Raw genomic sequence first — 12482 nt, forward strand, 5'->3', positions numbered from 1 at the left:
TCAAACTCAGAAATCTGCCTGCCTCTGCCTCCCAAGTGCTGGGATTAAAGGCGTGCGCCACCACCGCTCAGCATCACATCACAATTTTTAATAGTTCTCTTCAGTACCTTTCTGTTTCAGTTGTTACTCTTGGCAGCCAGGGTTAGCTGTTGTCACAGAAGTCTCCCATGTCTGTCTGTCTGTCTCTGTGGGTCAGCAGTCATCAATACCAAGGCAAAAGTAGTTCTCTTGTCCTTTACAGTCAGCAGGAGCACAGAACACAGACATCCACATAATCTCTGGTGTCATCATGTGCCATGGACCTCAGCATGTTCTTCAGTATCGGTACAGACCACGGACATCGACAATGACCCAGACATGGTCCTCAGCAGCAGCACAGCCCACAGACATCCTGTGGCTACAGATATTTTCTAAAATGTTTTATTACGTTATTTACTTTTCATGGGTGGGGATGTATTATGCTCATGTATTATTGGGTCACATATACCATGGCATACAAGTGGAGATCAGAGAACAATTTGCAGGGATCAGTTCTCCCTCTGCTGTGTGGGTACAGGGATGGAACTCATGTGGTCAGGCTTAGCAGCATCTAATAATCCCTCCCTTTATTAGAGCCATCCCTCCCTTTATTAGAGCCATCTAATAATCCCTCCCTTTGTGTCTTATTTGCTATAAATACCTGACATGTAGAGTTCAAAAAATATATATGTACGCCGTTTTCACACTTGCTCTTCACATTATAATATCTAACAAATTTTTCTAAGTATGCAGCTGTTCCATAAAGGCCACTCATTCTGTCTGATCTGTACTGTGTAAACCAAGCAGTACCTCTGGAAGCCTCCACTTCTCCTTGAAGATTAAACCCAAACATTCCCTTCTCTTGAAACCTTCCATTGGATCTTCCAGGAATTTATAGTAAGTAGGTTAATCGGCGAAGATTTTGAATGGTATAACTAGGCAGTGGGAGAGAGGATGAATAAGACAGAGACCCGGAAACTCTTAAAAAGCAAAAGGAAAGGCTCAGAATTCAAAAGATACTAATGAAAACGGAGCTCATCTGTCAGTCTGGTACAACTGAGGCTTTTCCCCACTTAGGGTGCTGCTGTCTGTGGTCTGCCACACGCAGTCTTTGTCATGTAGATCTGCATCCCCTCTGGTCCTGCTCTCTAGGACCTTTTATCATGAAGACATGATGGGTTTTTGTCAGAGACCTTTTCTGCACCTATTGAGATGATCGTATTTTTTTTCCTATCTACTGGGTGTGGGTTTGGTTTGTTCTTGTTTTTCCCAAATTCTTGAGATGAATTAAACCATTTATTTGTGACCTTTCTGATTTTGTAGTGTAGCTTCTTAGAGCTGTAAATTTTTTTCTCTTAGGACCACTGATAATGTGTCCCAGGGGTTCTGCATGTTATATTTCCATTTAACTCCAGGAAATAAAAAAAAAAATTCTGTATTTCTTCTTTGACTCATTCATCATTCAGATATATGCCATTTTAATTGCCAAGGGATAAACTCCAAAATTTTTTTTTGGCAGAGCTTCTTTATTGTTACATAAGAAGCACTTTTAGCTACAGTTACCAAAACCTTATCTGATCTAGGAGTTGTCTGAAGGAGCCATTACCTAAGCAACTCTCAGCCAAATGAAACTTCTCCGCTTGCCAGGCGTGTCTGAGTTATGTGAAGACTCTGAGAGTCCTTTAGAAAAGCAACCCTATAAACCTCAGAGAACAACCACTGACTATTTACAAAAGGCTACTTCAAAGCTTAGGTGCCATTCTTCTGGCATTTGTCCCAAATATAACGGCTCTGCTAAAATTCTGCTACATATTTCAGGGCCAGTGAGAAGCTCGGCATATACTGGAACTTCCCTCCAGGCCTCATGACCTGAAGTGAATCCCTGGAATCCACACAGAAAGAGAAAAACAACCCCTGCAAGTTGTCCTCTGACTTCCACAGTCTCACTGTGATGTAAGAGCACTCTCACATAATAAATAAACATAACAAAGGAAAATATACACACTCAAAGGTACTGAGTCCTCATAATGGCGTGCCTCCGTGACTTCCTCTCTCCCTTCACTCTCCAAGCTGCAGAGGCAAGGCGCTCCAATCAGGTACAACTAGGAGGTTAGAGTCACCGGCTGGCTCCTCCACCCAACCACAGTACAAAGGCTTTTCCCAGCCTTGCAGGCTAGACAGACTGGAAGCAGTCACCTTTGCCCAGCTTCTTCATAAGGTAGAAGATCCATGTGGGAGTGAATTGTCAAGCTGAGGAGACCAGACTACTGTCTAGAGCACCAGCAGGACTCTAAGAAGAGCCCTGTCATTCAAAAGTGTCCCTACATACAGCTCCACAGAAATAGCTCAGAGAATTAGGTCTCAGGAAACCGTACAGAAGGGCAAAGAACTCTGAGACTCTACCCAAGTAAACTTGTTCTGTAGGGTGTGGGGAAGTTCAGGGGCAAAAGTGGTGCCAAAAAAGGGGGTTGGGGACGGAGGACTTAGGCTTCCAGTTGAAAATAGCAAAATGATTGATATTTCATTTTGCCCTCGCAAGACCTCAATAAAATAGCACTTTCTTTTAAAGACGAAAGGCTGAAAGAATAACAGTGGGAAGGAGACCAGCTCTGAACTTCCCAGCAATGGAAAGGTAGACAGCGGTAGACAGCATGGAGCCCGGCCTCCGTGCTACATAGGGAAACTAAGCGTAAAGGAAAATGCTATACTCTGTCCAACTTTGAACAAGTTTAAGAATAGAATAAAGATATCAGTTTGACAAACTTTAAAAAAAAAAAATACCTTTGGTATCCCTCATTTCTCAAGAAATCACCTGGAATTAATTCTACCAAAAGTGAATACAGCAGGAAAGAGAAAAGCCTGGGGTCCAGAAATAAGAAATCTAACCTAAGCATGGAAACAAAGGGAATCCCTGCGGTGAACCAAGACCCGCAGCTGGGTACAGGGTGTCAAGTGAGAAGGACCAGAAGGCCGCAAGGCTTTATTCAGCATTGCCCGGAGCTGTCTACTGTCTTCACCAAGCTCCCCCAGTTCCGAGGTTTCAGAGATTGTGTGAGCGAGGGAGGCAATTTGTAAAGTCGGGCCAAGAGTCCCCTCCCTGCCATTTCAAAACCAAAAGCTTTCTTTCTCTTTTACTTTGAAATGGGATCACAGTGTTTCTGTTGCTCCATAAACTGTTGGGCAGAAGTTTGCTAACGGCAAAGTTTCCAACCCAGAGACACAGTCAAGATCATCCGCTGGTGTCTGAGAAGAGAGTCCACGGCATAGGTACCTTCCAAAGGAATGAGAAAAGGGGATCTAGGTTCCACGAGCTACACTGTCTGGAAGCTTGGCCATGCGAACTAAGGTCCCTCCCTGGAAAGATTCTGGGGTCGTATTTCTCTGAGCGTTGCAATCCCCTCGAGCTCTGGAAGCCTGCGTTTCGCATAGTCAAATCAGGACCCTCGCCTGGCTCAATGCTCACTCAGGCGGGGTGTGTGCGCGCCAGTGCGGGTCTCGTGTTCCCGTGAGCAACAAGAAGTTGTTTACGCTCTTCATTTCTGAAAAGTCATAAGACACGGGCAAGTTAAAAAACGAAAGTGAAATCAGCTGATAGTGACATCAGTCAGCACAAATGTACGAAGTTCAGAAAGCTGTTTACTTGACCGCGGCTGTCTGCGAGTGCGGGCAGAGCTCCCGAGCTCGGAGCTGTGTCTGCTTGCCGCTTCTCGCTTCTCTCTTCTGCCCTGGTTTCTGGAGCCTGACATTAGAAAGCAGCCCAGAAGATCGACTCCCCGGACGGACGCTGATTTCCTGGACCTTTTGATGAGTGTTCCTGGGCTCTGGCGTTTGTTTTCGTGAGTACACCCCACAGCTCCACAGTGATAAGGAGGTGTTTACCCTCACAGACTTCACATTCTAGCAACATACAAGGGGGAAGCTTAGTGTCTCAGGCCTCCTCTCTCCCCACGGAGCGATCTACCCTTTTATCTCTGTCCTGCCCCCATGCTCTTAAGCATCACTCTGTTTATCTCTGCCTCAAAAACACGATGAAGGTGACACTGTAAATGGTTAAAAACACACTGGTAGCTGCATACAGCCTGGCCTTCGCTAAGCTTGTACCTGTAAATACCTGTGGCTTTGGGACACATTGTTCTCCAGAAGTAGGCAGACAAACAAGCATGTCACTTCAGCCACACACTGATACCAAGACTTGGAAAACACGAAGGGAAGATCTAATCTGTGTTCTTGTCCAAAAGAGAATTATAGGACATAAAAGATGTTAAGACCTGATGTCAACTCCCAAAGCAAGCTCATGGAGGGAGATTGTCCCTTGAAACAGCTCTTTAAAAAAAAAAAAAAAAAGCTGATTAATAATTTCCATTATACTTCTTTAATCTGTAAAATCAAGTTGTTGGATAAGGAGAGAAAAGAAAAAACGGGGGGTGGGGACCTTTCAGAGACAGCTGAAGCATGTTTTCAGTATGTCCTCCTCTCTGGGTCTTCCTAATCACAGGTCTGAGATTCAGTACCTGGAACATGGCCTCATGCACACCAGTTTTCTAAGCTGCTATTTTAGTCCCCACATTATCGAATTACTAAGGCTATGGTGGCTTGCTCTATAATCTCACTTTTCATAAACAGCACATAATTTTGGGAATATTTTAAGGTGGCCTTCACCCAGAACACCATCGCTAGCTGGCATTAGGACTTCAATTCCTCCTGCCTCTCTCCTGTGCACCTTCCTGGAAATGTCTTACCACCTGTGTGCTTTTGTACTGACTGTCCTCAAAGCTGCTGCTTCATCCAGAAGCACAACAATCGACCTGTGTCAGGCCTGATATCATGACACTCCATCCTTTGCATAGACTGGGGGGTACATTCCTGACACTGCCCTGGGGTTATGGCGATAAAAGTGGGTCATTAGGCCAAAAATACATACAAAACTTAAAGTCAGAGTCACCGTGTTAGGAAGCCAGTCTTAGCATCCAGAGTGTCTCCAGGGACGCTGTCTACATTTTTAGAGAGAAAGGCACAGGTTATCCAATGTAGCTTGGAGGCATTGGAAAAACACAGATTTTTTTTTTCATGTTAGCTTCATTCTTTTGTGAATTATTTGTATTGCTTCATCTGGTTTTATGCAGTGCCGTGTTTTTCTTGACATTTCCATGAACATTCCATACATTGTGTGTATTAACCATCTCACACTTAGTGCAGTTATTCTCCATGCTCATTGACTTTTAATCCTGTATTGTTTTTATTGGTGCACAGAAATCTCCATTTTTTTTTTTTTTTTTGATTTTTTGAGACAGGGTTTCTCTGTGTAGCCCTGGCTGTCCTGGAACTCACTCTGTAGACCAGGCTGGACTCGAACTCAGAAATCTGCCTGCCTCTGCCTCCCAAGTGCTGGAATTAAAGGCGTGTGCCACCACTGCCCGGCGAAATCTCCATTTTTTAAAATAGCTAAATCTGTGGTTTTCCTTGTAGTTTTGATGTGTTTTTAAGTTCAGAGTGTACCTTCTCATTCATAAATCAGAGTTTGTTTTTTTTCTAGATTTTTTTAAAAAGAATTTATTTATTTATTTATTATTATGTGTATGAGTACACTGTAGCTGTACAGATGGCCACTTGCTCCACCCCACTCACTCAGGCCCTATTTGCTCCTGTGTAATTCACTGTCTTCAGACACACCAGAAGAGGGTGTCAGATCTCATTATGGGTGGTTGTGAGTCACCATGTGGTTGCTGGGATCCGAACTCAGGACCTTCTGAAGAGCAGTCAGTGTTCTTACTCACTGAGCCAACTCACCAGCCCTAGATTTTATTTTACATGGGTTCATTCTTGAACCCAGGTGAAATTTATTTTGGCATATGGCATGATGTCCTAAAATAGCCTAGAGCTTTTCCTTTTTTTTTTTCTTTTTGGCTTGTTAATAATCAGCCACTTTAGCATTAGCTAGATAATGGAAATTAGGCCTTAAACCTAATACCTCTAGTGTGTACTTCTCTTCCACAACCCTGTAATATGGAATCATTTACATATTCCTGCTGCTTTCTCTCCCTCTCACTTATCCTTGTTTAGCTCCTCCCCCAATCTTTTCAAAATTCCCTCCTTAAAGCTCTATGTGGTATATGTCTTCCCAATAGAGCAGTAGCTTACTGGGGGTTGGAGGGATATCTTGTTTTTTCCATGTGTCTTTGATTCTGCAGGGCCCCTGCAGTGCATCATTAGTGGGGTCAGGAGATGAAATCCTAACCTGGGAAGGGGATGGCACATCTCCCCAGAACTGCAGGGAAGAGTGGCAGAGCTCAAGAGCGGAACCAGGATCTGGGAATTCTGGTCCTCAGCCCAGAATCGGCCGGCTGCCCCTAAGCATATTGAGAGACCTGCCAATGCAAAGAGATGGAGACATACTCATCTTCAAGGGTGTTCTTTTATCTCCAAAGTTTCTGCAACCTTTGTTCCCTGCTGGGTTATCTGTTACCCAATGCCAATAAGCAACAAAACAGTGGAACAAATACAAAGTTAATATTAAAGGAGCCATTTAAACAGTTACTTCAACTCTTGCCGTCCATGCCTTAGCCTGGACGATGCTTCTGGCTTTCTGTCAAAGTGCCCTGGTACAGTCCTATCTCTGCTGGCCAAGCTGCTTTTATTTACACAGCAGACTGATCATGAAAGCAAACATTACAGCATTCCATAGAGGCCACCTACACCACTAACCACACCCAGGCAACAGCACTGCCTTAGCCCCGTCTTGAGAAACTAGGACATGGGCTCATAGTTCTGCCAAAGGAAGCACAACACATTTCCCATTCTCCTTCCTTTCTATTCTATGAGAGCTGCACCTAAGCTACAGACACTAACCTTAAACATGGTTAGCAGAGGCCTGCAGCGCCTCTGACAAGGAAATGGGCAACCTTGCTCTCCCAGCAGCCTGTCAGAGTCAATTGTTCTGCCTTCGCTCATTGCACTGTACACCCCCGCCCTCAGCCACCACCTCACTCATCTCCCCACAAATCGCTGCTTTAGCCTCAGGATCACAGCACACATGTGCACTTAGCACGTGCTGGATACTGGTTCGATCACAGGAATACCAACTCCACCTCCCAAAGTCTCATGCTGAACCAGAGACAGTAGTGGCAGGGGAGGGACTTGAACCTAGGTGTTGTGGGAAGAATTTTTTTAACTGAACCAGAGGACAGTGGAGCAAGTGAAAAAAATGAAAGAGGAAGGAACTTATGAGGAGTCATGTGTGCTGTCACGTGTGCTATTACGTGTGTGTTGCTGCTGATAGCCAGTCAGCCATGCCTGTCATCCAGGGAATGTTTGTTGAGTGCATTCTAGATGCCAGGAGCATCCTTGAGTGTTAAGGACAGAACAGAAAAAAACTTAGATGATAGATGGTAGATAGATAGATAGATAGATAGATAGACAGACAGACAGACAGACAGACAGACAGACAGACAGACAGACAGATAAATACACACAGAGAGAGACGTAAATTGAACATAAGTAAGGAGATGACACAGCTGGTAAAGTGTTTGCCATGCAGGTGTGAGGACCTGAGTTTGAGACTCAGCATCCACACAAAAAGCTGAGAATGCTGGCCTGAGCTTGTAATCCCTGCACTTGGAAGGCAGAATCAGGTGAAGCCCTGGGACTCACAAGCCACCCAGCCTCGCCTAATGGGTGATCTCTGGACCAGTGAAAGACCCTGTCTCAAAAAATAAGGTAGATGGCATTCCTAAGGAAAGATTGACACATCCAAGGCTGTTGTCAGGCCACACATAATTGTCTACTCACACAACAAAGTAAAGCAAAGCAAAGCAAACTCAACAACAGACGAAGGCCGTTGTTCACCCTGGAATTCCATTCAGTTGGAGGATGGGGCAAGTGAAGTGTCTTTTGTCAGACAGTCAGACGTGCTGATGAGAATGGAAGGGATGCCAAGCAGGGCTCATGGAAGAGGAGGGCGTTGAGTTTCCACAGTGCTAAGCAAAGAAGGTGCGCCTAATCACAGACAGACCTTTGAGCAGAGAGCTGAAGGGGGGGGTGGGTAACAATGGCAACTGTCCTCAGTTTAGGTTTCCAGAAGATACCAGAGAGGCCACTGTGGTGACTGAGGAGGACATAGCAAGAGGACTGGAAGTCTGAGGTAGGGTGTGCAATGATGCTTGGAGGGCTCCTAGGCCAAAGAAACAAAAAGAAGGCCAGAGCATGTTTAATGTCACCCAGGAGGCTGGTGTATCCTGGGAGCTAGTAAGAGCCCTGCCCCTCTGAAATCTAGGCCTGAATCCCAGGAGACACTGGGGAAGACCAGTGAAACAACCAGCCACTGCGGGTTGGTTGTTTCTATGTAGGACAAAGAAGAGAAAGGGCAGCTCATGGGTTCTCCAAGAGCAAAGATGCTAGCTGAATCATGATGAGGGCAATGACAGACTAGAAGTTATACATAAGCATGTGCTCAGGGGAGCTCTTGATGCTTAGATGACTGTCCACAGTTTTTCGTTGAAGGAGACAATTGCCAGATGTGAACTAGGAATGGAGGTTCGTGCTACAAACCTTCTCTGAGGCAGGAGCATCAGGCACTGTGAGCAGCCTGCAGTTTCACTCAGAATCTTTAACTCTGAGCAAGTGTCAAAGGCAACAGTCCGCACCCCACTTCCTCCCTGCCTTTCTGTGCTTGTCCCTCACCTCTCATGGCTGCACCTCCCCAAGCAGCTTCTCTTCTCGGGCTGGGGAGACCCTGTCACCAACCCTCAGGGTTGTGAAAGCAGTGTTCAGGGAGCTGAGAGCGCTTGGTTTCACTTTTAAAATAATCCTAACAATGGCATAATTATAACTCAAAGTGAAATGATTTCGTGGTCATGTCCCTTTGGGCCACTAGCCCTTTCTCCACTAGGATAATTCCAGAGATGCTTAAACAAACATCCCAGCAAGCCTAAACCTCAGACTAGCCTCCCTAGTAACACAGCTGGGAAATCAAGCCGATTTCAATCACTGACTCCTCCGGTCAGTCTCATGCTGTGGCCTTCAAACCTACATGAACTGAAAGCTCAGCTCAGCTCAGGGTTCAGTCTGGGGACTGGTGTAGTAGGGAGGTCCTGCTTTACTGTGGCCCAGGGACAAGCCTGGGGGCCTCTGCCCCCCAGAGCACTCACAGGACAGGAAAGCTAAAACTCAGGATGGTCCCTTATGTTCCTTTTCAGCAGCATTGGGAGCAAACCCTGGGCCTTGCACGTGTTCAAAACGTTGTTTTTAAAAAGCAAAAGAGTCAGGCGGTGGTGGCGCATGCCTTTAACCCCAGCACTTGGGAAGCAGAGGCAGGTGGATTTCTGAGTTTGAGGCCAGCCTGGTCTACAGAGTGAGTTCCAGGACAGCCAAGGCTACACAGAGAAACCCTGTCTCAAAAATTAATCAATCAATTAATTAATTAATTAAAATAAAAATAAAAAGCAAAAGAATTCCACCAAAGAGATACAAATGGTCAGTAAACACTTGAAAAGACTGAACCTTACTGTCTCTGAAGGGAGCGTTAAGTAGCAGCAGCTCATTGGTATCCAAGCTTAGGTGATTCAAGAATATGCGACACTTGAGAGGATGAGGTCAGATAGGCATTTGCCAGCAGGCAGCATAACTCTAGTTATTCAAGAGGCTTATTTACCAGAGCTCAAGACCAGCCTGGGCAGTGTAGTGACCTCCTCACTAACATGGAGTTTAAAGGTAAGCTCAAGCCTGGAGATGGCTCAGTGAGTAACGAGATAATCGCCAGAGTGGAAACCTAAGTCCCATCTCTGAATCCACATCGTTGTGGGAGGAGAGAACTGAGCCCTGCAAGCTGTCCTCTAACTTCCACACCTGTGCTTTGGGCACACACAGGACATAAAAAAGGTTTTTTTTTTTAAAGTTAAGCCGCTAGAAGGATAAATATATTCACAAGCATTTCACATACCATTATTTATAAGATTATGAAATATAAAGAATAATTTATAAAAACTATTAGCCTTAACAGCTCCAGGAAGCCCTTAAAGACAACAGAACATAAATTGCCAGAATATAAATATGCATGCTATAATGGCACAAGGGAGATGAACCCATGCATGGACTCGACCCTAACTGCAGAGCACGCTAGGAAATGTGCTCACTGGTCACTCTGACCAGCAGTTACAGATGATTTTTAATCTTTCTCCACACTTTGACATGTTTTGGTCGTTTTCTGAAACCAACATGCACTGCTTTATTACAAACAGGAAGAAGTTCATCTAAAAGTGGCCACCGTGACTCAGCAGTCTCTAAAGCCTCGTGCTCTTTGAAGGAAGTATGGGCTTATCATTTCAGGAAACTAGGGTCCTTTGTGCTGCATTTCCAGTAGGAAGCCAAATGGATGTCCCAACAATGGTGGTAAGATGCAAGCCCTAGGCAGGGCCCCTCAGATGCTCTGCTGCTCATGGTGTATGCCTAAGGACACCCGAGGACATTTGCATTTGTTCATTCCAAAAAAAAAAAAAAAAAACCGTTCATCCTGGCCGGGCGGTGGTGGCTCACGCCTTTAGACCCAGCACTTGGGAGGCAGGGAAGACCCAGCACTCGGGAGGCAGGGACAGGTGGATTTCTGAGTTCGAGGCCAGCCTGGTCTACAGAGTGAGTTCCAGGATAGCCAGGACTATACAGAGAAACCCTGTCTTGGAGGAAAAAAAAATTCATCCTTCTCAGGATGAGACAGATGAAGACTGTCCCTCAGGAACACAGCACTCTGGCATCCATTCCAGCTTCTGGCCTGCCTGCCCAAGGCAGCTGGAAAGAGAGGCTGAGTGTAGGCACAGCCTGGGCAGAAAAGCTTGACCACAAGAAAGTAAGTCCAGAGGACAAAGAGACCTGAGCACCAATAAAACTCAAGGTCTAGGACAGACCAGAAGCTAGGAAGCCTCAGAGTGCCAGGCACAGGAGCAAGGCTGAACTCTGCCTCAAGGCAAGGCAGGAGAAAGCCAGGGCAGGCCTGCCCCACATGCCTGCCTGGGCCTATGCTCCTTCTCCTCCCATTTTTGATTGCTCTGCTCTCCATGGCAAACTTTTGGGAAGTCAGGCGAGGCAGCACATGCCCGTAACCAGCATTTCAGAAGATGGGGCAAGAGGATCTTAGGGTTTGAGGCCAACTTGGGCTACACAGAGAGACTCTTACTTCAGAACAGAGCAAAAACAAAAGAATAACCCACCAAAACCTCCAAAAGATCAGTTGGGAGAAAATGAAGCCACAAGCAAGGGGTCCTGGCAGGAGCTGTGCTGAGGTGGCCACGGCCTCCTCTAAAAAGCCAAGTGCACTGCCTGACTGAGCTTCAAGGGTATTGTTTAACCTAAACAAACATGATCCAAACAGGAGGCTCCCAGGTCGCATCCTGGTTGTTTCTTGAGCAGTGTTGGGCACCGGTTATTTCTTACAGCACCACTGGATGAACAAGGGTCCCCACCCAGAAACCTGCCTCATATCCTGAAATACCTAACCCCTCTAAAAACACACATATAGACTTGACAAAAAATTTTCTAAATGACCAAAATTTAACAATGGGGATTTTTTCATACCATGGCTGCGTGGATTAAGTACTTTATCCTTCGAACCTAGTGACACATAGACAAGAGCCGCCTTTTACAGTCCTGGTAACTCCTTCTGGAGCAAGCATCACTGTTTCAAGAATTCCTAGTACATTCAAACAAGGCCTCTGACAAAAGCTGCTTGAGATGCTGGTCCCTGTTGCTCTACTGGAGGGAAGCCACAAGGAGAGCCAGGAACTGCTGGATGCTGGGGAGAGGCAGTGTAGATTCAGGCCTCAATGTTCTAATTGTACCTGCCTACTGCCAGGTGGCTGCTAAAACCAACCCATGAATCCCTACGGCATCATGCTTGAAAAGGATGCCCCTCCCTCCTGCTCCCCTACCCCACTCATTTAAGGCCCACAAGCATTCTTTCTCTCTTAATTCCTTTTGGTCCCTGTAAAACAAACATGATTCACAGAAACTGCACTGCACCCCTGTTCCCCAAGGAATCCTCTGAGATCCACAGGGTCTGTGGGTCCTTCCCCAGAGCCACCCATGCTGAGCTGCACCTAGCTCTGTGGATTAGGCCCATGGGACTTGATGTGTGGGCCTTGGTGCTTGGTGTCTCACAAGGTTCCCAGCTCTGCATTCCTAGTCATTCCTGGTAGTTGTTTTATTTGTTTTATTCCTTAGTGGGAAATGCACATAGAAAAAGGCAGTGTGCAGGCTACTATTTTTGAGGCAATTGGGAAAATCCCTTCTGAATAAAAATGAAATGAAAAGATTTTTCTAAGTAATGATCATGTAGTAAAATAGGCTCTTTTATATACACTTAAAGAGAGGGCTTGGCGTCTGGGAGTCCATCTGGTGATGCATAGGAAGAGACTAAGAAGAGACAACAGCTCGGAGTTGAATTGGTGTGTGTGTGTGTGTGTGTGTGTGTGTGTGTGTGT

General features: G+C 45.7%; 2 protein-coding genes across 12 annotated transcripts in view; both read left to right on the forward strand.

Moving 5' to 3' along the window:
- The window catches only part of Agbl3 (ATP/GTP binding protein like 3), a 98935-nt gene extending 98218 nt beyond the window's left edge, over window positions 1-717 (forward strand). For 3 of the 7 annotated variants that reach the window (XM_031381473.1, XM_031381472.1, XM_031381474.1), the window contains one exon: window positions 242-712. In XM_031381473.1, coding sequence (XP_031237333.1) covers window positions 242-414 — 173 coding nt within the window. In that variant the 3' untranslated portion in view covers window positions 415-712. Of the gene's footprint in view, window positions 1-241 lie in introns of all 7 variants that reach the window. The other 4 variants (XM_031381479.1, XM_031381476.1, XM_031381478.1 and 1 more) reach the window with 2 other exon arrangements.
- Window positions 718-3028: 2311 nt separating this feature from the next.
- Window positions 3029-12482, forward strand: part of Tmem140 (transmembrane protein 140) — a 12117-nt gene continuing 2663 nt past the window's right edge. The window contains exons 1-3 of one of the 5 annotated variants that reach the window (XM_031381504.1): window positions 3029-3854; window positions 8080-8155; window positions 10251-10401. In XM_031381504.1, the coding sequence (XP_031237364.1) occupies window positions 10385-10401 (17 nt within the window). In that variant the 5' untranslated portion in view covers window positions 3029-3854; window positions 8080-8155; window positions 10251-10384. Of the gene's footprint in view, window positions 3855-5732; window positions 8156-10250; window positions 10402-12482 lie in introns of those variants that run through there. The other 4 variants (XM_031381506.1, XM_031381507.1, XM_031381503.1 and 1 more) reach the window with 4 other exon arrangements.

Source organism: Mastomys coucha, unplaced genomic scaffold, assembly GCF_008632895.1.
Source record: "Mastomys coucha isolate ucsf_1 unplaced genomic scaffold, UCSF_Mcou_1 pScaffold20, whole genome shotgun sequence".
Classification (NCBI taxonomy): Eukaryota; Metazoa; Chordata; class Mammalia; order Rodentia; family Muridae; genus Mastomys; species Mastomys coucha.